The sequence below is a fragment of the Drosophila nasuta genome, chromosome 2R, assembly GCF_023558535.2.
Source record: "Drosophila nasuta strain 15112-1781.00 chromosome 2R, ASM2355853v1, whole genome shotgun sequence".
Taxonomy (NCBI): domain Eukaryota; kingdom Metazoa; phylum Arthropoda; class Insecta; order Diptera; family Drosophilidae; genus Drosophila; species Drosophila nasuta.
In genome coordinates, this window is record NC_083456.1 from 20,124,181 (window position 1) to 20,147,241 (window position 23,061).

The 23,061-nt window shown below is 43.8% G+C and overlaps 1 protein-coding gene across 14 annotated transcripts in view; it reads right to left on the bottom strand.

Moving 5' to 3' along the window:
* LOC132787645 (polypyrimidine tract-binding protein 1) overlaps window positions 1–23,061 on the bottom strand; it is a 162,383-nt gene that overhangs the window by 34,858 nt on the left and 104,464 nt on the right. For 8 of the 14 annotated variants that reach the window (XM_060794845.1, XM_060794844.1, XM_060794838.1 and 5 more), the window contains one exon: window positions 425–548. The exons of 2 other annotated variants lie outside the window; for them this stretch is intronic. In XM_060794845.1, the coding sequence (XP_060650828.1) occupies window positions 425–548 (124 nt within the window). Of the gene's footprint in view, window positions 1–424; window positions 549–21,248; window positions 21,288–23,061 lie in introns of those variants that run through there. 4 more of the 14 variants (XM_060794840.1, XM_060794836.1, XM_060794841.1 and 1 more) reach the window with 1 other exon arrangement.

A 23,061-nucleotide genomic window follows, 5' to 3' on the forward strand; every position in this document is an offset into this window, starting at 1 on the left:
ACAAGTGTGCGTCGTGCCCCGCCCCCCGCACAATAATGTACGCCTGCTCTACTCTACTCCATTCATAGCTGACCAAATGGCAATCAGACAGAGACTGAGGCAGAGCACAACTTAAGCTGGCTTTTGGGCTCACATCTGCCATTGGCCTAACGCGTGAATCGTTGGCTAATTGGCAGTCCAGGCAGTCCAGGACTACGACTGCTTGCTGGCTGGAAATGCACTTAAGTCGTGCGGCCCAAATGTGCAATAAAATGGGCTTAAATGCCCACAATACAACCCGACCGAGCGAGCAGACGTTAAGGTAAAGGTAAAGCCAACAAAGGCATAGATAAAAGAGTTGTTGTGTGAGACAGACAAGCAGCAGACAGATAGATAGATAGTGTAACAAAGATAGAGAGAAAGCAGAAAGAGAAAGAAAACTTACCAATTCCGCCGGCCAAAACGGTGCTCGAATCCAGCTTGGCCTTCTTTGTGGCCAGATCCTGATTATTATTGTCGGAAGCGGGCGCCATAACTGCTGCTTGACTCAAAAGTTCGTCGCTTCCGCGCTGCACATGGCACAACAAAGAGTATATTTTTTATTTGAGGCATTCAGGTATTCATCAGATAGTTTTGGCCGCGTTTATTTAATGTAATTATTTATGATTGTTGCGAGTTCAAGTTGCAGATTGTAGTTGATGATGCAGAGGCACAGCACAGCAGAGAAGTTGAAGATGTTTTTATTTTCAGTTGAGTTGAGTTGAGTTGAGTTGAGTAGGCAAGTTTTGTAGTTGTGTGTGTAGTAGATGAAGTATATACGATTACGGTACATAAAAAGAGAAAAATAAAAGAGAAGAGAACAATATAAATATTTAATATTTACGCAAGTTAAGTAAATTACAGCGATTCTACTTATTTATGGCAACAACTGAGAGAGGTGAGCGCACTCTCCTCTCCCCTATTTTTTTTGTGTGGTATTTTTTATTTTTTGCGTTGCTGCATTGCGAAATTTGAGTGGTGCTTAAGCGAGCTTTGCATTTCTGTTTGGTTAACTTGGTTAAGGTACGCTTCGGTTGGCGCTAGTTTAGCTAACAGAGTCAACAACAAAAGCGGGGTGCGCTACACAGACAGAGAGATAGAGAGACAGAGTGTGAGGCAGAGAGACAGAGACAGAGTAGCGACAGTCGAGAGTGAGAGACATAAAAGAGATATATATATTTTTTTTTGTAGGGGGAGAGAGAGTGGTTGTGGTACTTACTGCTGGCATTTCCCAAAAGCAGCCAGGTTTGCTACTACATTTATTTATTTATTAAATTAAATTTAGCTTAAAATCGCGCGCGCATTACACACAGCTGGTCGCTCAAATAGCGCAGAGCATTTTGATTTGTGTAAAATTCATTTCGTGCATTTTCTACCTCTAGTTGGCAAATAATTGCCACAAGCTCACAGAATATTCATTGAAATTAACCACAAAGAAGAAGTTGCGAGTGCAAATGCGACTGTGATTGCGATTACGATTGCTTAGCTTTCTGCTTTTTATTCATTTAGTGTTTATTTCTTGTGGTGTGGTTGTGTGATTGCCTTGTGAGAGTGTTGGCGCTAAACTCTAATTACAAAGCCATGTTGCATGCAGCACACATGCATAAGTGTATTGTAATTACTTGTGACACTTAATTACCGCACTCAGTGTGGCAACAATGGAGCAGAGACAGAGAGAGAGATGGAGTCGTCGAAGCCAGATCGAGAGTAACTAAGTTAAGCCAAACATTAAACGTAATGCCAGCCATAAAAATAAAGCTGCTTCGGATGCTGACTTCGAGTGTGTCTTTGTGTGTGTGTGTGGTTGCTACTCCTGCTGTTGCTGTTGCTGCTGCTCTTGGCTACTGCTATGCATTAGCGGCAATGACAAAAAGTCAATAAACGAGCACAAACACACATAGAGAGAGGGGGGGATGAGCGTCTGCAGCATGGCGGCAAATTGAAAAGGGTAATTTTGTGTGAAGTAGGCACCTTTATACACCGTTATCATAGCAGGGGCGGAGGGTGGTGGTTGCTGCTCTGTGCTCTGTGTGTGTGTGTGTGTTGCTATCAATGCTGACTACGCTTGAATTCGCCACTTGGCTTATCATCGTGTGCCTCTTGCTTTTACTTCTGCTTTCATTTACGTTTTCGTTCTCGTTTTCGCTTTTGCTTTTGTCATTTGTCGTTTGTTGTTTGTTGTTTGCTGTTTGGTTTTTATTTTTATGTGGCTGCACGTTGTATGTACATAAAAGAATTAGCTTAAATACAAAAACAACATGTGGTAATAGTAATAATAACAAAGCCAAAACGCACGCACACACACACACACACACACTCGTGCAATATATCAGTGTGATAGACAAAGCAATGGCAAAAACCGCAAAAGCACTTCACTTGATAATATCACAGCGAGACAGAGACAGCAGCAGAGAGATAGGGAGTCTGAGTGAGTGAGAGAAAAGCGCGCAAAGCGCAGACAAAAAACGAACAAGGCACGCACCGAGCCCAACAAAACGGAAACTCGCATGACTTCACGTCTGTGTGTATGCGTGTGCGTGTGTGTGTATGTGTGCGTGTGGGTGCAAGTGTGTGCGAGTGTTTTTGTGGCTTGTTGGTTGAGTAATGATATCAGTGAAGCTGTTGCCATTCCTGCCGCCGCCGTCTGTGCTCTTTGTCTATTGTTATATGACTATGGAGGCAAGAACATATGTTTCCGTGTCGGAGCGTATGTGTGTCTTTCTCTCTGTATGTGTGTGTGTGCGTGCCATATGGCAGCAGCTCAACTCGGAATTTGTAGCATACTTTTTGGGGCTTCGTTTTATTGGACAACCCTTCGGAGCCTGCTTGCACACACAATGCACTCGTCTTTTCTCTCTCTCTCTCTGTTTCTGTCTCTGTCTCTGCCGTGAAGTAATTAAATATTAAAATGGTCTCCCCTGGCAGCGCTTACATCAGAGAGTCTCTAATGCATTCGTTATGGCACATTAACGCTCCCAAGTGCCGGACAACTAACATTCATTGGGGATTCGCCTCTGCGGCTCATTGCATTACACGGTTCACAGACTCGCCTCAACTCGACTCGCTTCGACTCGGCTAATGTCTCCACACACACACACCAAAGTGTGCTGCAACTGGGCGCGCTGCTATGAATGTCCAGCTGACCGGAAATGCTATTGTAATATGCAGAAGCTCTGCTCTAAAAAGTATGCTAAATATTTGATTATTAACTGTGTCCTTCTGTGACGCGTGTGCGCAACACATATGGCACAGCCCGATAAGCTCCCAAGACCCAACTGGACCATTGTCCATTGTTGCCTCAGCAGCAATGGCATCCGTTTCGTTACCGCCCCGCCCCCCTCCCCGCCTTTACTTTGTGCACCCCTCTCTCACTCTAGACAGCATCTCGTGTATCCCTTGGTTCATTTTAATGAATTTTCCAAGCGCCTTTTTGCCTTTCTCTATATTTTCCATAAGCTCCGTTTGCTTCACATAGCCAGAGGCCGCCGTCGTTGCCGTCGCTGCCCAGCACTCACTGATTTCTATGATGACATGTGCCTTTTTATTCTCTCTTTCTCTGTCTGTCTCTCGTTTCTTCCTCTCCCTTTCCTCTGTGTGTGTGTGTGTGTGTGTGTCTCGGGTCTTTCAGCATGTTTCCTTTGCTTCCGCCTTTGTTGCCGGGTAACTGGGTCAGCGCGCAATTGTTGAAGGGCTGTTGCTTCAACCGAGGGGGGTTGTCGTCGACGTTGTCGTTGTTGTCGTTGTTGTCGGACAGTGGCTGAGAGAGTAAGAGATAATCACGCATATGCCTAACGGTTAAGTTTTTGAAGTGCGCCACGAAGGACGCAAGAAGAAGAGCGGGGAAGAAGGCATCATCAGCCTGCCTTTGCCTTTTTGCCTTTGTTGTAATGAGCAAGCACTGAACACTCACACACACAAACACACACACAGTGCGTCATTCATTCATGCTTGTGACGTTGGTTGGTCCAATTTAGGGGGGCGTCTGTTTAATTTCTTGCATGTGCTGCTCCACATTTGATTTTCTACACGACAAACGCTGCCGCCTTCTTAAAGCGTCGCAAACAATTGCGCACAATGCTCAACTGATTTTGCTAGCCCATGATTAGGTCTCCCGACAATTGATTTGTACGCAAAATATCAATTAAAATGCGTATAAGTGTAGAGTATTTTCCACTATTGATTGCCATGCTAATAACAGCTTTTGTTTAACGGTGGAATGCAGCAAGCTCATGTATTTTATTGCACATGTTCCATACGCACAATGTTGGCTATAATTAAGTTAGGCGGGTATCTTTATAATAATGTTTACTAAATAAGTTACCCACACACACTCTCTATCTCTCTGTCTGCAGACAAAGGCAACTTCCGCTTTAATTGCATCGCCCGAAATGCAGGCGGCGGTGGCGGCTGATGAAAAGTGCATTTCATGAAGTGCCAGCAACAGCTGTCCAAAGGTATCCAATATATCACATAGCATAATATGAGGTAGTCTCTTTGTGTGTCTCTGTGTGTGTGTGACCATATCAACACCCTCATATATTGCAGGCAGCATCGCTCTTTCTGTTCTTGCTCTTGTTGTTGTTGTTGGGAATTTATGGCGGCATATGAATATTAAAATCGAATATGTTGCTGTCGATTAAAGGCTTTTCGTCCGGACTCCGGAGTGCAACTCCATTCTCCCCGCCTTCGCCCTCTTTGCTCGTTGCAATTGTGGTCGTTTGTTCGTCTGCCTCTGATACGATACCCCTTTCCCACTCTCTCTCTCTCTGCCCTTCTCCCTCTTGTGTATGCTGAGCCCCCACAGCGACACAGATACGACTCGACATTTCCGCTTGTGCGGCAATGCTGGGGCTACGGATCGCTCCCATTGATGTCGAGTATATGCGGCACTGTAGTCCCCCCTCCCCGCACTTTAGCGCGATGATGACGACAGAATGCGCTGGCATCCTTGAAACTGCTGGCGCATCGTGCAATAAAAACGAAAAAAAATAAAAAAATATGATGCGTATGTAGGTAAAAATAACAACAGCGGAAAACTGTCGGCACATGTCGCCTCCTCTTTCCCTACATATTTAACCAGCAGCAGCAGCAACTGGAACTGCAAGTTCAACTGCAGCCATAACAAAGCAGCAGCCTTTGAAATAACAATTATTGCAGCCGCGTGCGCGTCTGTGTTCTCTTTAAATTGTGTGTGTGTGTATGTGCTGTGTTGTGGTACTTTAAGCCAGCGCCAAGAAGCTTATAAATTCTAATTAGAAAGCTCAAATTGGACAGAGAGACAGACTGAAACACAGTCGCCCACGCAGCAATCTCTTTACGCTTCTCCCTTGCTTCCACCACTTAGTCACTTGTTTGTTTGCGAGTAGTTGTGGCAGTTGATAAACGCAACTTGTAGCTGCGGCCTAGTTACCCGACCACAGTTACAGCCATTGCCACAACCACACAACGAAGCGATAGACATAGACAAAGTCGGAGCAATAGATACACACATACAAATACGTATATACACAACCCTCACCTGAAAGCAGTCTGTGTAAGGCAATAAATTATATGAGAATGCCGCCAAAGTGTAACAGCTGCGGCTGCTGCCAAAACTCTCTCTCTCTTCCATAACCACACCTGAGATGGCACAGCAATAACCTAAACTTCAAGCCACTTGCCGTGGCTATAACTATGAAGCAAGCAAGCAATAGTTGTAATAAAGATATGGAGAGAGGAGTTGGGAGGAATTCAACCATATTTACATTTCATTTTAGTTACATATTTAACTATAAGCATAAGGGTTGCTAATAGGGGATGATGAAGCAAAAGTGTTGCCACAATCACTGTAACTAGCGAATCAATCATATGTATTACAATTACTCCACAAAAGAGTTAAAGTAGTGCTCAAATATTCATGTGATTAAATTGTCCCCCCAAAAAAATAGTAAGCAACACTCTTTTCTTTCTAGTTTAAGCCATAAAGTTGCGCTCCTTTTGTTGTTTCTATTTTGCATTTTAAATTGAATTTTTTTATTTGATTTTCGAAACAAGCATCCACGTTTCTTTTTTGCGTTTGTGGTGTACACTCGGTGTGCGTTATAACGCATCGTTTGGGCCTCGCTTTGATGCGACGCCACTAAATATTTACGTTTTTGGCCTTTATTGCTTTCGAGAGTCGAGTCGAGTCGAGTCGAGTCGAGTCGAGTCGAGTCGGCAAACTCTTTTTATTTCAATTTGTTTGCATAAATATTTGAAGCGCAGCTAAATTAGAATGTGGAAAGGTGCAAAATAACGACAGACCCTCAATCGTAACGTGTCTCGCTGTATGTGTGTGTGTGTGTGTGTGTGTGTGTGTGTGTGTGGGGACATAATAAACTTGCGCAAGTTTGGCCAAAACGATTTGTAGCAATTTCGCTATTAGTACGTTGCCAAGCATCGTTCTCCTTCTCGCTCTTTCTCTCGCTCCCACCTTAGTCATCTTTCCCACTGCTAGCGAAATCGAGAAGCAAAGTCGCAGGACGAAAAAACTTTTCTGCTTATGCATTTATCACCTTTTTTTTTCCTTGCTTTAGCGAGAGTGCGAGTTGGACTGTGTGTGTGTGAGTGGCAAAACTTTTGCCTGGCCTAGTGCCAAGTGTGAGAGAGTGAGAGAAGGTAGGGGAGATGAATGAAGGGAGGGGGAGACGATGGCGCCTGGATAACAGGCTCAACTCCTGGCGGGCACATTTCGTGCGCTCGCCCGCATAAATTATTCAAAACATGTGTTCCCAGCGTCTGAGTCTGGCTGACTTCTTTACACGCCGCTGCTGCTGCAAATGCAGTAGAAAAAGTGCCTTGCGACCGACAGAAATGTAGGCAACAGTTTCTTGTTTTTTATTTCATTTTCTCTGTTTTGCTGTTTTTCTTGTTGTTTTCCTTTTTTATCTTAGGCTTTTACATTTGTCTGTCTGTGTGTTTGTGTGTGTGTGTGTGTGTATGACATTTTCATTGATATTTTGGCAAGAACGCCCTCACGCACGGACGAAAGTTTAGCAATTTTTTCCGCCACTCGAGAGTCGAGAGTCGGCAATGGGTCTATTAAGATATTCACTCTGCTGTAATGTGACATCATACATAAAGAGTTGTGCGTGTGTTTTGTACTCTCTCTCCCTCTCACTTTTTCTCTAGCTAGCTATCTGTCTATCTCTCTGCCTTTGCTTTGAGGTGTATGCAAATGTCAGGCATTTGCTGTTTGGCATTTCTAATGAGCTTGAGTCCAACGTTTTTACTTCATTCTGCACCTTGACAGATTCTTAGCCAGAGACAGATTGTTGGCAAGGTTTAAGAGAAAGAGAGAGAGGAAGAGAGAGCAGCGATTACCAGGCGTATAAATCTTGTCTCTCATATTGATTTTGTGGGCATCTCGTTGGGCATTTGCCTTGTGTTGTTGAGGGGCCTCTTTTAAAATAAATTATATGTTTTTAAAGCAAAGGTGAAGCACACGTAGAGCACAACACACACACACATATGTACGTAACCCCACACAAACCCTTATGCCATGTTGGGGTCAAGAGCTGTTGGCTTTTGGGTTCATTCAAAATTCAGCAGGATTGAAATTTATGGCGGCTGGACACACAACGCCAATAGCAAAAATTTGCAGCATTCGCGTTTTGTGCCAACTTACTGGAAAGGGAAGTTGGGTGTGTGTTAATATGGGCGACCTTTTTTTGTGCCATGGACCGAGGTGTGGGTAGAAGTGTGTGTGTGTGGGTGTACCTTATTTATTTTTATGTGCATCTATTTGCTAGTCGTTTTGTGCGGCAGCCAAATAAAAAATGCATTAAAAACGTCTGAGTCGGAGGACACACAGCACCAAGGCATAACAAACATTTCGGTTTATTTGTCTGCTCAAGTTTAAAAACGTAGCCCGTTTACATTTGGATAAAAAAAAGGAGGCAGGAGGTGAAGGGTAGACAACATGTCTTATATTTTTGCATGGCAGCTGGCATTGTTGTTGGGTAACACAAACAGCTACTAGTCAATGAAAAATTTGCCATGCCAATTCTCAAATGTCTAATATTCAGCTGCTATTTCGTTTTATACATATAATTTGCTGTTGCTTTTCCTGCTGCTGTTGTTATCCTTGCCTCGTCTTTTGGCTCCACTGTCTATTCGCGTGTCTGACACGCCGTCAACCCGACACACCAGAAGCATCCCTCCACCTTCTCTTCCCCCTCCATGATGCTACTTCCACTCCCACTCCGCTTCCTACTCCTGTTTCTATAACCAAATGGCGTTTTCAACCACCTTGACGCCCTCCTGCTGCTGTTTGCGCCTTCCGCCTACAGCCTGCCACATTTGCCGCTCGCTTTGCTTTCGCTCGAAAATTTTTAATGCCGTGCCATTTTTTATGGCGCCACACTTGAATGCGCTTAAATATTTTATGTAATTTTTCGCAATTTATTTAGCGCATTATTTTTGGGGCTCTGTCGGACGTTTATATCAATTCATGGCCTCCCAAAAATTTGTTGTGTTGTGACAAATTTCAATGCTGCCTGCCATTGCCATTGCCATCGTCGCCTCCTGTCACTGTGGCCAGCATGTTGTCCAAATTCTGGCCACAAATGGCCACAAGCCATCGTCGCCATCGTCATTTCGCTGCTACTAACCATTTTTTGTGTCAGCTCACAATTTTCGCGCGTCAATTTCAATTTGAGCAGACAAATCTCAATTAATTTCCCCAGCTAGATAATTCGATTTGCTGTTGCTTTGTCTCTGTGTGCGAGTGTGTTTGTGTGTGTGCGAATGTCAGAAAATTTTTAGCTAAATGATTGGCGTTGATCATATTTATTAGTATGCAAAATGCAGAGAGTTTGGCGATTTAGAGACACTAATTAATGAGTTTGTTGTTTTTTTGTTAGTCGTGTTCAAGCATTTATTTTTGATTAAATTTTAAACGAAATTTGCCATCGCTTTAATGCATTTTAAGAGAGAACGAAAGAGAGCGAGAGAGAGAGAACACTTGCCGGATGTGGCCATAAATCCATTTGCATGTGCGCGTCGTGTTTGGCAAGTAATTGATTTATATAAAAACATGTTGCACGGCGCGCAGAGTCAAAGGACTGCAGCTTGTTGCTGCCGCTGTGTGTTTGTTGTTGTCTAAATTTATACACTCTCCCTCACACACACACACACACACACATCCAATACAAACGACAGCGTAGTGAACCCGCATGTTTACATATCGATTACTGCGCCACCGCTGCTCCCGTTGCACGTTGCACGCCTCTCACTCGCCTCTCGCTCGCTCGCTGGCTTGCTCTGTGTGTTGGGCAATAAAATCGAGCAGGCGTGGCCCATTTGGGGGGCGGAGAAAAACATGTTGCAAGCATACACTACAAGTACTCACTGTCACGCATATGCTGATAAATTGTTTAAGCTTTTTGGTGGCAACATTTTCAGTTCTGTTGCATGCTTTCATGCTTAACTTTAAGCACGGACAAAAAGTGCATTTTTGTGACTAATTAAAAATACCTTTACGATTTGTCTAGCACAACAAATGAAAGCCTTTAACAACTGCGGCATTTCAACCATCTTCCCCCCTCGGTTTATATTTCTATGTCTATTTCACCCCCCTTCTCGTTCCTTTTGGTCATGTAGCTGGCTCGTTACATTTACTTTTTACGACGCGCCCTAAGGCTGAGGCCATGAAAACTGCGCAGGCAGGGGATAGACGTAAACCTAGAGAATGAACAGACAACCAAACGCCAAACGAAACGCGAAACGAGCGAACGAACAGCACCGTGGAATATAAAAAATTATCTACATTTAATGACGAGCCTTAAAAATTAGCGAGAAATGCTCAAATTAAACATAAAGGCAGCAGCGGGTCAGCAGTCGATATAGACGAAGACACGGCCACAAGGGGAGAACGGAAAGATGGATGGAAGGACGGTGGGGAAGACGGACATGCGCCTGGCGGAAACATCAAAATGACATCCATTAACACACCTATTAATCACAGAGAGACAGAGAGCGCGACAAAGTCGTAGCCGTGGCAAAACTGAGTGCAAACGTTGACGCTTCTGTTGTTTTTCTCTTTGCTTTTGGCTTGGCGCTTAAAAGTAGGCAACAGAAAATATTATGGCCCAGGTGACAGCAACAAACAAAAAGTCATAGAAAATACTCCAGACCTGAGCAGAGCTGAGCAGAAGTAAAAGGCGACCGAGCTGCCACAGCCACAACTAAATGGCAACACAAAAATGTAGAATAAAAATGTCAAAAATGTGACAGGCAATGGCGACGCAGCAGCAGCAGCAGCGGCAGCGACGCCGGCGTTGACGTCGCCTAACAAAGTCAACGTTATTGCTGTTGTTTTTTTGAGGCCGGGCAGAGCAGAGTGGAGCAGGGCAGGACAGGGCAGGGCAGTTGGTCGCCGTTGTCGGCGTCGTCATAAAAACCCGCAAAGTGGGTGGTGATGGCCAATTAAGTTAACGACGGCGTGCGCTAACTTTGCGGTCGATCCAAACTCGCCGGGCGGCCACAGCACAGCACAACACACCTCACCGCACTACCCACAGGGCTAATGTGTCGCCCAATGGCCGCCTAGAACTGACGCTATTGTAATCTAAAACGTTCATTGGGCAATGGGCAACTGTCACAAGCAAAGCGAGAGAGAGCAAGCAAGCGAGCGAGCGTTGAGCGTTTTTGGGCGCCAACTTCCTTCCTTTCCGTTTTTGGTGTCCCATCACATTTTTCGGTAGTTTCAAAAAGGTGGCAAACGATGGTTGCTGATGGTGTGATGTGGTGGCCACGGGTCGTGTGCGCCTGACTGGCAGATCAAGAGACAGGTGACTGAACCAATTAACAAAAAGCTGCCAGACAACGAAGCGAAAAACTTTGCCACAAGCACTGAAAACAGTGAAAATTGCTGCAGGTGACGCTCGGTCGGTCGGGCGACTAGAAATTAGCACACACCTTATATACCTTCCCCTCACACATTTCTTAAACTTTTCCCTTTTCACAATGTTTTTTTTTCATTTTTTTTGTTTTATCGTAGACCACAGTAGCAGCAGGCGAGGGGGAAGAAAAAGCGAACAGCTGCGCTCGCTAAAACATAACCTCAATGCATAGCCAGTTTTAGAGCAACGCAGGCAGCTGGGCCAGCTGGGCGTATACGTAATGTACACAATGTAAATAGACGCTAACGCCAAATGTCTCACAAGTTCCAAATTAATTTCTCCCAGGAACTGAACACCACGACGTTCGCTCTAGTCGCAGCAGTAGAAGCGGTGTCAGCTGCCGGGCTTTTGGGCCCTCAAGTGATGGCTGGCGAAACACACACGCCCACATGCCCAAGCCAAACACAAATACATAGAGCAGCATAGAGAAGCAGCAGCAGCAGTCGGGTACAAAACCCAAAAACAGGCAGCACTTTGTGCTGCGCCTCATAATAATCACAAGGCACAAGGCGGCCACATCATCATCATCATTATCATCATCATCATCATGTTGTCGCTGTCGTTGTCGTGGTTGCCGGAGCATATTCCATTAGCAATTATGAATATGGAATGGCAATGTTAGACCATGACTAGCAGTAGCGATGTCCCCAGTAATCACTGGCAACGATGCTGACTACTTAAGCCGCTGGCAACGATGTTGCTAAGTGCCACTGATGATGACGACGTCGCTGCTGACAATGATGATGTTTTGCCTACTGCTGCGGCTGATCATCATTAGCAGCGACTTGACAAAAAAGGCAAAAATTGTAGCGCAAATCGTAGCGTTTATCGCAAGTACATATATTTAGCTGTTCAGCCGAAGATAGTTGAGATGTTTGGCATTTAAACCGTATGCATCGCTTCAAGCTGCTGCAATTGTCTGCCGCTTATTGGCACAATGAAGTTTGTGCAACACACAGAAAGCGAGAGAGGCACAGAGAGAGATAGAGAGAGAGAGAGAGCAAAACTCATATGGTCGTTTGTTATACAAACGTCGCACAGAACAAGCGGAAAATGGATTTCCAAGCAAATTATCTGGCTGCCCAGAGCCAATGGCACAAGGCAACCAAGTCGACAACACACAGACAATGCAGAGAACAACACACGGGCAACAACAACAACAACAACAACAGCACTAAACAGTTTCAATTTCAGTTGGATGGATGTGCATGTGGAGCATGTGAATATGTGTGTGTGTGTGTTCTCCTGTGGCTGGCACCATTTGAAAAGGACCACAACGAGAGCTCTCTGTCTTCTCCTCCTCTCTGTTTTCCACTCTGTGCTTCGTTTTGACAAATATGCATAGGACATTGTCTATTGGCGCTTAGCCAGAGGGGCTTGCCTGGTTGGATGCCTCCACTTGGCACTTGCCTTGCCTTTGGCCAGCTGCAAATTATGCTGCAACGTTTTTTTTTTTGGTGCCTCCTCCACCTACATTTTGCCATGCCGCAATTGCGTACGCGATTTGAAGCCTTTTTCGGTGGGCTTCGCTTATGGCTTAACGCAATGTCATGTAATCCATGTCAAGGCAGATAGAGCAAGCAGCGTGTGATTGGATGCGGTAATCATGTGACAAATATGCTGTCACGATAGTGTGTATGTTCGCTTGTGTGTTGCAATGTTGCCAGCCTCAGACTGCGTCGCTTTGATTATGCACATTAATGAGCGCTGGGACTGGACAGTTTGTTGTCAGAGTTGCGCGCGGTTGAGCGTGTGTGTGTGTGTGTGAATGTGAGTGGATTTTGGCTTGGTTTTGGCCCGCATTGCATTTTGGCCTTCATTAGCTGCCGTTGCTGTTGCTGCTGTTGCAAGTTGCAAGCTGTACTCTGATTGTGTTTGCGTGGCAAGCAGCTTACCGCTTCCATTTGGCAAATGAACGGGCAGCTTAAGCTGATCAGTTTGGCCAGGAATCTATCTCATAGTTATAGTAGAGAATGAGAGAAAGAGTTTGGCGTGTGTGGTGTGCGCGTTAAAGTCAACAAATGACCACGGCAATGATGAGCAATTGCGGACAGTGCGATGACAGCGCAATGTAATGGCCAGACAACTGCAGCAACTGCACCAACAACGAACGTTGCAAGTTGCAGCAAAAAAGCGGAAATGACCAAAGCATAAAAACAACAAAAGCCAGAACACAGACAGACACGAATGAGCGAATGAACGTGGTGCCAACCAGATATGGTCATAAAAAACTACGTATGGCGCTTAAATTGCAAACGAATTTCGTTGTAATGACCACAATGCACGCACACACAGAGAGAGAGAGGGGAGAGAAGGGAAGAGGGAAGCGGAGGGCAGAACGGTTTGGCGGCATCATTTGTAACTGCATTTATATTGAAGCGACCGCATCTGTTGCGGTTTTGTTGTATGCAAAAATGCATTTTCGCGCACAGATAAACATGGCCGAGAGCTGGCGGCGGGCGGGCAAACTTTGTATTAAGCAATGCATCAACAACAACAACAGCAACAACACATTTCCAGCAGCGAGTCGCCTCCCTGCGGATGCCCCATGTGAGAGTGTGTGTGTTTTTGCTTTCATTTCCGCTCGGACTTGTTCGGGGCTTCCGGTTTATTAATGCCTTTTTTTTGCGCATTGCCCCCAAAAGTATGCAATGTTCTGTTGGTTCTTCGCCTTTTTTTTCCGTCTGTTTGTCAAACCAAACTGCGGAGGGCTGAACTCTCTAAATGAACTGAAACCAACTTCCAACTATGTACTCTGCCTTGAACTGTGTGGAATTCAAGCTGTAAACAAATAAAGTGCAAAAAACGTAATAAAAGTGCAATCACGAAAGTGTTATGCAATATTTATAATAATAATGGCAATTAAAATGAATGCCATGAATGCCACACACGAATGAATGAATGCAACTTTAATGGCTTATGAATAATGCAATAGTTCCGACATTCCACATTCGACAGTTGTAATTAAATGTATGAAATTTCAATTGATTTTTAATCGACTGTTAATCAACTTGCAGTTTAAGTGCCTGATTAACGACTGCTGCTGCTGCTGCTGCTGCTCCTGTTGCTTTCTATGACAATGCAAACACACCAACCAAACACAGCAAACAAATAAAACAGCGGTTAACAAAAATATGACGAATGACTGCAGGAAATCGCCATCGAATAAAAAAACAAAATAGTAGAAATTGACGGCATGATTCATTGAAGCTCAACCGGACCGAAAGAGAGAGAGCTGACACTGACAATCATCGACGAGGGGAATGAGGGAACTATATTGGAAATGCTTACAAACATTTGCTGTAAATCAACAAATCAACACACAGGATGAGAAATAGCAAGCGATGAAGTTGGAGAAGGGGTAAAAACTTTATGTGCAAAGTGAAGTGGAAATTTTTGCATAAATCAAAGTTAAAAGTGTTAAAAATAGCAAAAGGGCTCAAATTGAATTTTACAATTTCGTATATACATATATATTTTTTTTGTGTTCCCTAGAATTTTTCTTTTGGCTTCATTTTTTTTTTTGGATTATTATTTTTTCTCCTCTTTCTTTTGCCTCGCCCCGTTGACAAGGGTTAACCTTTATGCTACTCTGTGTACTCGTACTTTTATTTACTTGTTGGATTTTGTTGGTGCTGGCATTCAGATTCGTTTGCTGTTGTGTTGTGTTGCCCTTTGGGCAAATTTTTGGCTGCTTGTTGGTTTTCAAATTTGCGGTAAATCGGAAGTGCGCCGCAAGTTAAATGAACTTGCCCCGGACAGAGCGGCGGCGTCGCATTGTCCTTGCCCGTTTCCTTGTTGTCTTTCCGTTTCGCCCTCCTCCCCTACTGTATGCTGCTTTACGTTCAGCTCAGTTCAGTTCGTTTTCTGCTCGTTTATTTATTTACATGCTGTTTGTGTTCGTTATTTTTTCTCAACTCTGCCACCTCTCCTATTTTCCGGATTCGTTTCGTTTCGTTTGGTTTGTGCCTTTAGTTGTTAATCAGCGACAACGACCAAAATCAAAGGCCCTAGACAAATTTGCTTAATTGCGTATAATTTGTGGTCGGTCCATAGCTCAAAATAACAAAACAACAACCAAAGAAATTCCAAAAAAAAAGGGTCAGTCAGTCAGACAGTTGGTTGGTCCGACCGCAGATTTATGTATCTTCAGATCACCATAGAAATCAAAATCAATTCGAAAGGAAGCTGGGCGCAGGAAGCAAGGTTTCTCTATTCAAGCGAGAGAGAGAAACGTAAATCCTTAAAAGCAACTCAGGTGTGGCTTAAATCAAATCCATATGCAGCCAAAGATTTTCCCCATTTGACGATTGAAATGGGCAAGTTCAATGCTAAAATCTAAGCAGCATTTGTATGAATGGCTTACTGGCTGACACAAAATTATGAACGCCAGGGACACAAAAGGGGCAAATACGAAATAGAAAAAGAAAAAAAAATGGAGATTGGGAATTGAATTTGAAGCAAACGGACAGACAGACCAAAAGGCTCTTTGACTGAGTGAGCGAGTAAGTCCACATGGCGTATGGGTGACCTTTATGCGAGCACACACGAAAATTGCAGATAAATTTATTGAAAATGATTGTAGAAGTGAGCCAGCCAGTCTACCCCTCTCTCCACTCTCCTCTTTCTACTATACACCTCTATTTCTCTGGCTCAGTGTTTGCGTGTGCTTATATCGCTCGACTGCATGTTACCCCAAAATGCAATATGCATGAATTTCTCTGCAAAAATATTGATGATTTGGCAAATGTGTATTGAAAAGTTGGCAGAGTCTATTGAATTGAAGCAACAGAAGGAGCAGCAGCAGCAACAGCAACAGCACCTGTTACCTGTAACTAGTTGCTAACAGCAACAACGAGTGCACTTTGCATTTCAAATATTTGCGTATGAATGCTATCCCAGGATCTTGTTGCCAACAATGATACACGAAAAACGTATTAGTAAGCCGAAAAAAAAAAAAATGAGAAGCTCTCTCTGCATCTCAGAAATATGCTTAAATATCATAGTTTTATGTTTGTTTGCCAGCTGCTGCTGTCTTAAATTGCTGCAGTTTCAATTCAAATGCACGACATTAAACAAAAACAAAACGTGCAACGACACCAACATCTAGGGGAGGAGTCGAAAGAATGAAAGCAGCAGCAACAGCAGCAGCAGCAGGAGGATAAAAGAGTAAATAACATCGCAGCAAAAAATAAAACGCAGCAGTGAAATTAATCTAAAAAGTTTTTAATGCGCTTTTAAATGATGATGCTGCTGCTGCTGTTGCTGGGGTCGCTGTTTTTTGCAACAACAGCAGCAACAGCCAGCAACAACAACAACATCATCGAGCTGCTGCCATTGCCATTCATAACTGGGGAAACTATCATTGCCGTTGTCGTTGTCTGACGCTGTTGCTGCTGCTTCTTCTGCTGTTGCTGCTGCTGCTCTGCAAATTACAAGACCCAGACATCCGGCCACAAAGTACGCGCTTCAGAGTCCGTGTCCCACCTACCCAGAACCTCTATAAATACCCTAAATGAGTTTGCCCGGCCACCTGTTGCGCTTGACGCCGCCCCAGCGACTTTAATTTTTTCGCAATTTTAAATGCAAAAATGCGCCAAGGAGCAACAGCAGCAGCAGGACTCACGCTTCGTGCCCTGCGCTCCATTTGCGTGGGTGGTGGAAAGTGGGTGGGGCGAGCAGTCAAGTGCGCTGCAGTCGACGGAAGTACACAATTAAGTTTTAAGTTGGTAAAATTAAATGAAAACAGTGGGAATATTGAAATTGATGCAAAGTTGATTCAACTTCTGCTGCTGCTGCTGCTGCTGCTGCAGTGAATAGACAGAGAGAGAAAGGAGGGCGTGTCGGCAAACAGAATAGCGCTTGATTAAACTTAGCAAGGAGAAGCAGTTATAGAAGGGACACAGCACAGGCTGACAACTATTATCCTTGCTTTGCAGCAAATGGAAGCCAGGAGACGCTTTGCTATTTACCTTTTAATTTTCGTTGCATAAATCTCAGCGCACATTCAGTTACAGCAATTCATTAGCAACTGACTACGCAGCACACGCAGGACGATGGAGATGAAGGAGGTGGGCGGACGAGAAGGGGTTGTGAAAAGTTTTTTGGCTTGGCAAATTTGAAAATTCATTGAAATGCCTGTGCAACTTTTGGTTTCTCTATGCTAATTGTATAACTTGGGCTGCTGCTCTCAGTGTCAGCGCAGAGGTCGAGCAACTTGTGCCAATTGAGCAAAAATGTAATTAGTTTGTATGCGAAGCGAAGAGACATAGAGACATGGAGACGGCAAGCGCAAGAGCCCAGCTAAATGATAGGAAAAACCTTTTTCACAGTGATCTAAATGTGCTTTTCAACGGATTTGCGGCTCTTCAACATTTTGAGCATCTTCGAGGCTGCTCTGCTTTGGCTGCTGCTGACGACAATTTTGGAGCACTTAGCAAAAATAGCAACTATTAAATATGCATAAACGACAACGGCAGGTCGCGCCCATTAAATTGCCAACATGCCACACACACATACACATATACGCACACAAAGTGCTGTCGCACTTTAAACACAGCTTTGCATACATTTCGGATAAAACAAGGACAATGTTGGCGCCCCGGCTGGCTGCTTGACTGGCTGGTTGGCTGTTGCCTGGCTGGCTGGCTGGCTGACTGGCTGCAGCGTCAGCTAGAAAACAAAAGCCATAGCCGGGGAAATTCCTTTGGGCAAGCCTTAAGCCAGAGTGAGCGCGTGCTTGCCACAATGTCACATAAATTTGCATACATGCTCATCACACACACACATAAAGAAGACTTGCTGCAGCTTCGCCCTCCCCTGTCTTCGCCCTTCTCCTGCTCGAGCTAAGTAAACGCGGCTGTGTAAGGAAAAGCTTTTAAAATATGCCGACGCGACACCTACAGCAGTAAATTTGATATGCTTGCAGCTTAAATATTTACAAACACACACACACACACATTCACTCATAGAGAGTCTCGCATACACACATATACACAACTTGAAGACATTAAAAGTCAACGGCATGATAATAAAATCTTTATTTAATTGTATAAATTGTGGCAACTAACTAAGCAGCCAGCCGCTTGGCCAGCCACCAACCAGCAGAGACAATGCGACACATGCCACAACAACAGCAGCGAGAGCGTGGCGGCGTCATAAAAATGAAGTTAATTTTAATTAAAATGCATGACAAAAATGCGTGCGTGTGCGTGCAGCATGTGTGTGGATGTGTGTGTGTATCTGCCACATTTGCTGAATCATAAAGCGTTGCTTCTCACCAGCTCAACTCTGTCGACTGTCATGTGCGTATGTGCTGCTGTGCTGGTTGGTTTAATTTTAATTGTCAACCCTTTGGCTGTCACTTTTATGGCGCGTTGACAGCCGCCGCATAGCTTTCGCCTGCGACGCTCGCTCGCTTGCTCGCTGTGTTGCTTTCGATGGGTGTCAAATTATAGGCCATAATTGTCAATATTTGCGCCTGTTTTTGTTGTCGTTTTTTTTCCTGCTTTGCCGTTGGGCGTGTCGAGGTCCATGCATAAAATCTAATAATTACAGTAGCAGCAAAAAGTTAAAAAAAAACCCGCACTCTGAACCTTTTGCCATGCTAATCAACTTGGAGCGTTCGCGCTTAGCGCAAATAAGTAGGCAACACTTTTTTCCCTCTCGCTAATAATGCGCGAATACTCTGTATAAAGCCGCGGCAAGGGGTCGACACAATCGTAAAGAGTGTGAAGTGTTTGTTTTACGAGTGCAGCAAAACGGAATGATTGTTGAGGATTACTAGAAATGCGATTGAAGTCGCTTTTCGCTCTTATTGCTTACAGGGTAGCTACTAAGTCTTGTTGTTTTTTTCCCAGATAGATCTAAAAATTTATGACAGCCGGCTGCGGTGCTGTGGTGCTTAATGCGTGTGAGCAGCTGCCGTGTCACGCGTTACCGCCAAACCTGATGCTGCTGCTGCTGCTGTTGTGGTCGCGGCTGCTGTGGCAGGGATGTTGGACAAGCCGATGGAGAGTGGAGGGATGGAGAATGAGAGCGAGAGCGAACGAGCAATGGACAAAATCCTTTTAAAAAACAATTTATGCCAACATTGTGAGGGGCTGTTGCTACCTTTTTCGTCAGAGTGTTTAACAAAGTGCTAATTTAAAAAGTTCACCAAAGCGCCAACAACAACAAGAACAACAGCAACAAGAAGAGGAATTACCACCACAACAATAAGGTTGCTGCTGCTGTTGGGTGCACAACAAAAGTAGGAAAATAGCAAAAATTGCTAATTAAAAATTTATATGAAGTTGGCAGTAATAGCATTTTTAATTATAGCCAACTCATGCGCGGGCAGCCAAAAGCAGCAGCAACAGCAACAACAACAGCAACAATCATCGGAAGTAGCGGAAGTGTGGCATAAACATTTTTGAGGTTATGGGGCAAACCTTTTTGCTGTTCCATGCACAAAGTGAGAGAGAGAACAAGAGCCGAAGACTCTCTACGCGATAGGCGTAGCACACAGAGAAAATCCTACCTGCCCCCTGTTAATGCTACTTAATGAAAATTTAAATGCTCTCACAGCTTAGTCACTCAGTCATCAACAGGGTGGTGTGTGTGTGAATGTGTGTGTGGCAAGCAGGGAGCCACAATTGATTGCATAAATCAAAAGAATATATTTTCCAGAGAGAAAGAGAGAGAGAGAGAGAAAGACAAATTGCTAAACTTGCTGCAATTGTTTTCCAAACACAAATAGTGTTTGTTAAGAAAATTGTTTGCAATTGATGCCGCAGCTGCAGTTTGCGGCTTGTGTCTGTTAATTAAATGTATATATGAAATATGCATGAGGAGTGCGTTGTGTTGTGTGTGTGGGAAACAAGCCACATTTATAAATGAAATAAGAGAGAAATTGTGGCAAAAGCTGCTTTTGGCATTGTTTTCCATATACATACATACGTGTATACGTATAATGTTTGTGTGCGTTTTCTTTCTACAGCTCTGCGTTTTGTTTGTGACTACAAAGAAATCCTTAAGAAAACACTCGTAGACATTGGTCTATACTATTTGCATTTTGAAGCCAGGTATTAAAAATAAATTTATTATTGGCTTCATTCGCTTATATTGTTTAGAATTGTGCCATTGTTTTGAGTATTGTTGATTTCATGCAGGATTTTATTTTTTAGTCACAGCTTTAAAGCCGACTGCCACAGCAGCTCGTTGTTGTCGACAGCTGAAGTTCAATTGAAAACTCTTGTCAAATTAATTAATTAAACTACGCAGCAGAAGCCGCATTAATAATAGAAAGGCGTCCGGTTGAAGTCAGCGACGGGACATGGCAGAAAAACTTGTTGTTGGCCAATGGCGACCGACAAACAAACAGTGAGACGAGACGAAATGAGACGAGACGAAAGATGGCAACACAGAAATAGCACTGCTGCCAAACTGAAAAGTTGTAAACTTCAACCTTGCAACTTTGTAGGCCTCAAATGGAAGGGAAATGGCATGGAATGGAAAGGAAGGGGGCAAAAGCAAGTTTTATGCTCGTAAAAGATATTTTGCTGTGGCGGCGCTTTAAAGGCATCTTTAAAAGCGTTTAAGATGTTTCCATGTTCTGCTATTTCAATTTTGTGCACATAAAAATCAACGCCACGGCATTGTAATTAGTGCTGGGCTGTTTAGCTGCCACCGCCAGAGAAATGAACGCAGGAAGGCAGTGAAGCGAGTTGGGAGACAGGATGCTAGAAAACAAGGATACTCTGAGCTAAGGTTTCACAAATAGTTGAAAAGTTGTGAACTTGCGACGGTCGGCTATCATTTTCGCATTGAACGCGAGTTGGTTATGAGTGCGCGGTTTACCCCCTTATAAACAAGGAGAAGGGTGGGGCTGATGGAGGGAAAGAAAGTTGGGCGCGGTGATAAGCGCATTTGCTTGTTTATCAAGTCAAGCGAGGCGACTGTAAAACTTTTGCCGACTGGCAGCATCGACAGCCGAAGAAGCAGCCGTAGCACTTCAAGTCATTAGGCAAGTAACTAACCTTTTGTTTATGGCTGTTGAATTTCTATAATAACAATTATGAAAATTAGGGCGATCCGAGTAGGGGGATGATATATTTTTGGCGGCAGAGGGAGAGAGGACTGACACCATTGTTTTGACGGCCAATTAAGTTTGTGCCAAATTGGCAAAAGAAGATGCGGCAAACAAATACTTATGCTCTCCAAAATATGGAATATGAAGAGCACAAAATGGGGGGACTCATCGAAGCACAAATTTTATGTTTATGGCTTTGACAGGTTTTCAAAAACTTAAATTTTGCGTTTACTTACAAATTGCGTCGGCATTTGGTAATAATCGTGTGGACTCACCTGTAAATAAATGAAAGAACAAAACAAATTTGATTAGCATATTTCAATTGCAAATCTTTTGAGCAATCAAATCTAATTAAGCTGCCTCCCAATCAGTTTTTGTGGCCATCGACATCGTCGTCGTCAAATTTGATGCAGTTGTTTGATAGCCACAAAAACCGCATTAAATGCGATTAATTATGAACTTAATTAGCAAAGTAATAAAAAGTAAAGTGCAGCGATTTGTTTCTGATTGAAATTGCTGCGGTTCTCACACACACCCAGACACACATACATATGTATGTACGTTGCTGCGGCTTAAATAAATCCCTTTTAATTAAGAGATAAACAGAAGCAATTAAATTATTAATTATGGCCTAAGCACATACACACACAAACACAAACATAGACAACAGCTAACAGATATAGAAAACATTGCATACTTTATGGCGCATACAAAAATCAATAGCCTGCACTTAAAGCTGCTAATTGTTGCTCAATAAACGTTAATACACAACTGGCATAAAACATTTATGCACATTAGTTCAATAGACTTCGGCTTGGCTATAAATAAATTAGCGCGTCGACATAAAAAAAATGAAATAAAACACACACACAACAACAGCAACAACAACAACAACGAAATGTTGTCGAAGACAAACAAAATTAAAGACCCAAAGGACGCCTCAACTCAATTATCGAGTCTAATTGATTTGCGACAGCAACACAACACATACGACCAAATAACTGTATGCATGTATATAGAAATCACTATTGCAATTGGAATTGGCAAAATTGTCAGCTACAGCAGCTGCAGAGATTATGCATATGCGTGTGTGATTTGATTTTGGTCAGTGGACTGCAACAATTGTTGTTAATATAAAATGCTGGCCCCCAAACTCTGCTTCTGCTGACTGACTGACTGAATAAAGCTGTAAATTTGTTGCTGTTAGCTGATAAATCACAGCTTATTTGCCACGCAACTGACCAGACAAACCATGTATGTGTGTGTGTGTGTGTGTGTGTAAGCCACGCAGCAAAACACAACCAAGTCAAATGTCATTTTGGGCAGACTGCCCGTCTCTCTCGGTCTGTCTGTCTGTTGCCTGTTTGCTGACCTTTTGCATAATGAAAGTAACGTTGCGGTGGCCATTTTGTGGTTTGACAAATGTTGTGTCAAATTCGGCTATAGAGCCACAAAGCACACACAAACACACAGAGAGAGAAAGAAGGAGGAGGAGTAGCGAGAAGCAGTCGAGAGACAGCGGCAGACACGACCATAGAAACAACTTTGTCAACAGCTAATGGACTCAATGCACACACACACTGAGAGCAAAAGAGAGCGAAAAATTAGCCATGGTCGCACTTTTTGTAGGTGCAACAACAGCAGCAGAAGTGGCCACATGACAGGCAACACAGTGGGGACTGAGCGACGACACAAGGACTCTGCGTTCCGGACATGAGCTTGCCACACATGGCTCATGTTTGACTTGCCAACATACGGAGAGAGAGAGAGAGAATGAGAGCGACCACCAACAGTTGACCAGGCGGCAACCGCTGCTGATGACAGCAACAATATCATCAGCGTCAGCAACAGCAGCAGCAGCAGCACCAGGAACAAGAAGAGCGACATTGGTCAGTTGCAACATGAGCAACATTAAAAAACATTAAACCAGAAATCACTTTGCAACCACGTCGTTTGTTGTGTGAGTGTTGAGGTCTTGTCCACACACATTGTCCAGGGAGGAGCGGAGGCATGCCGGGGTGTCATTTGAATCCACAAAATGCGGCTTAC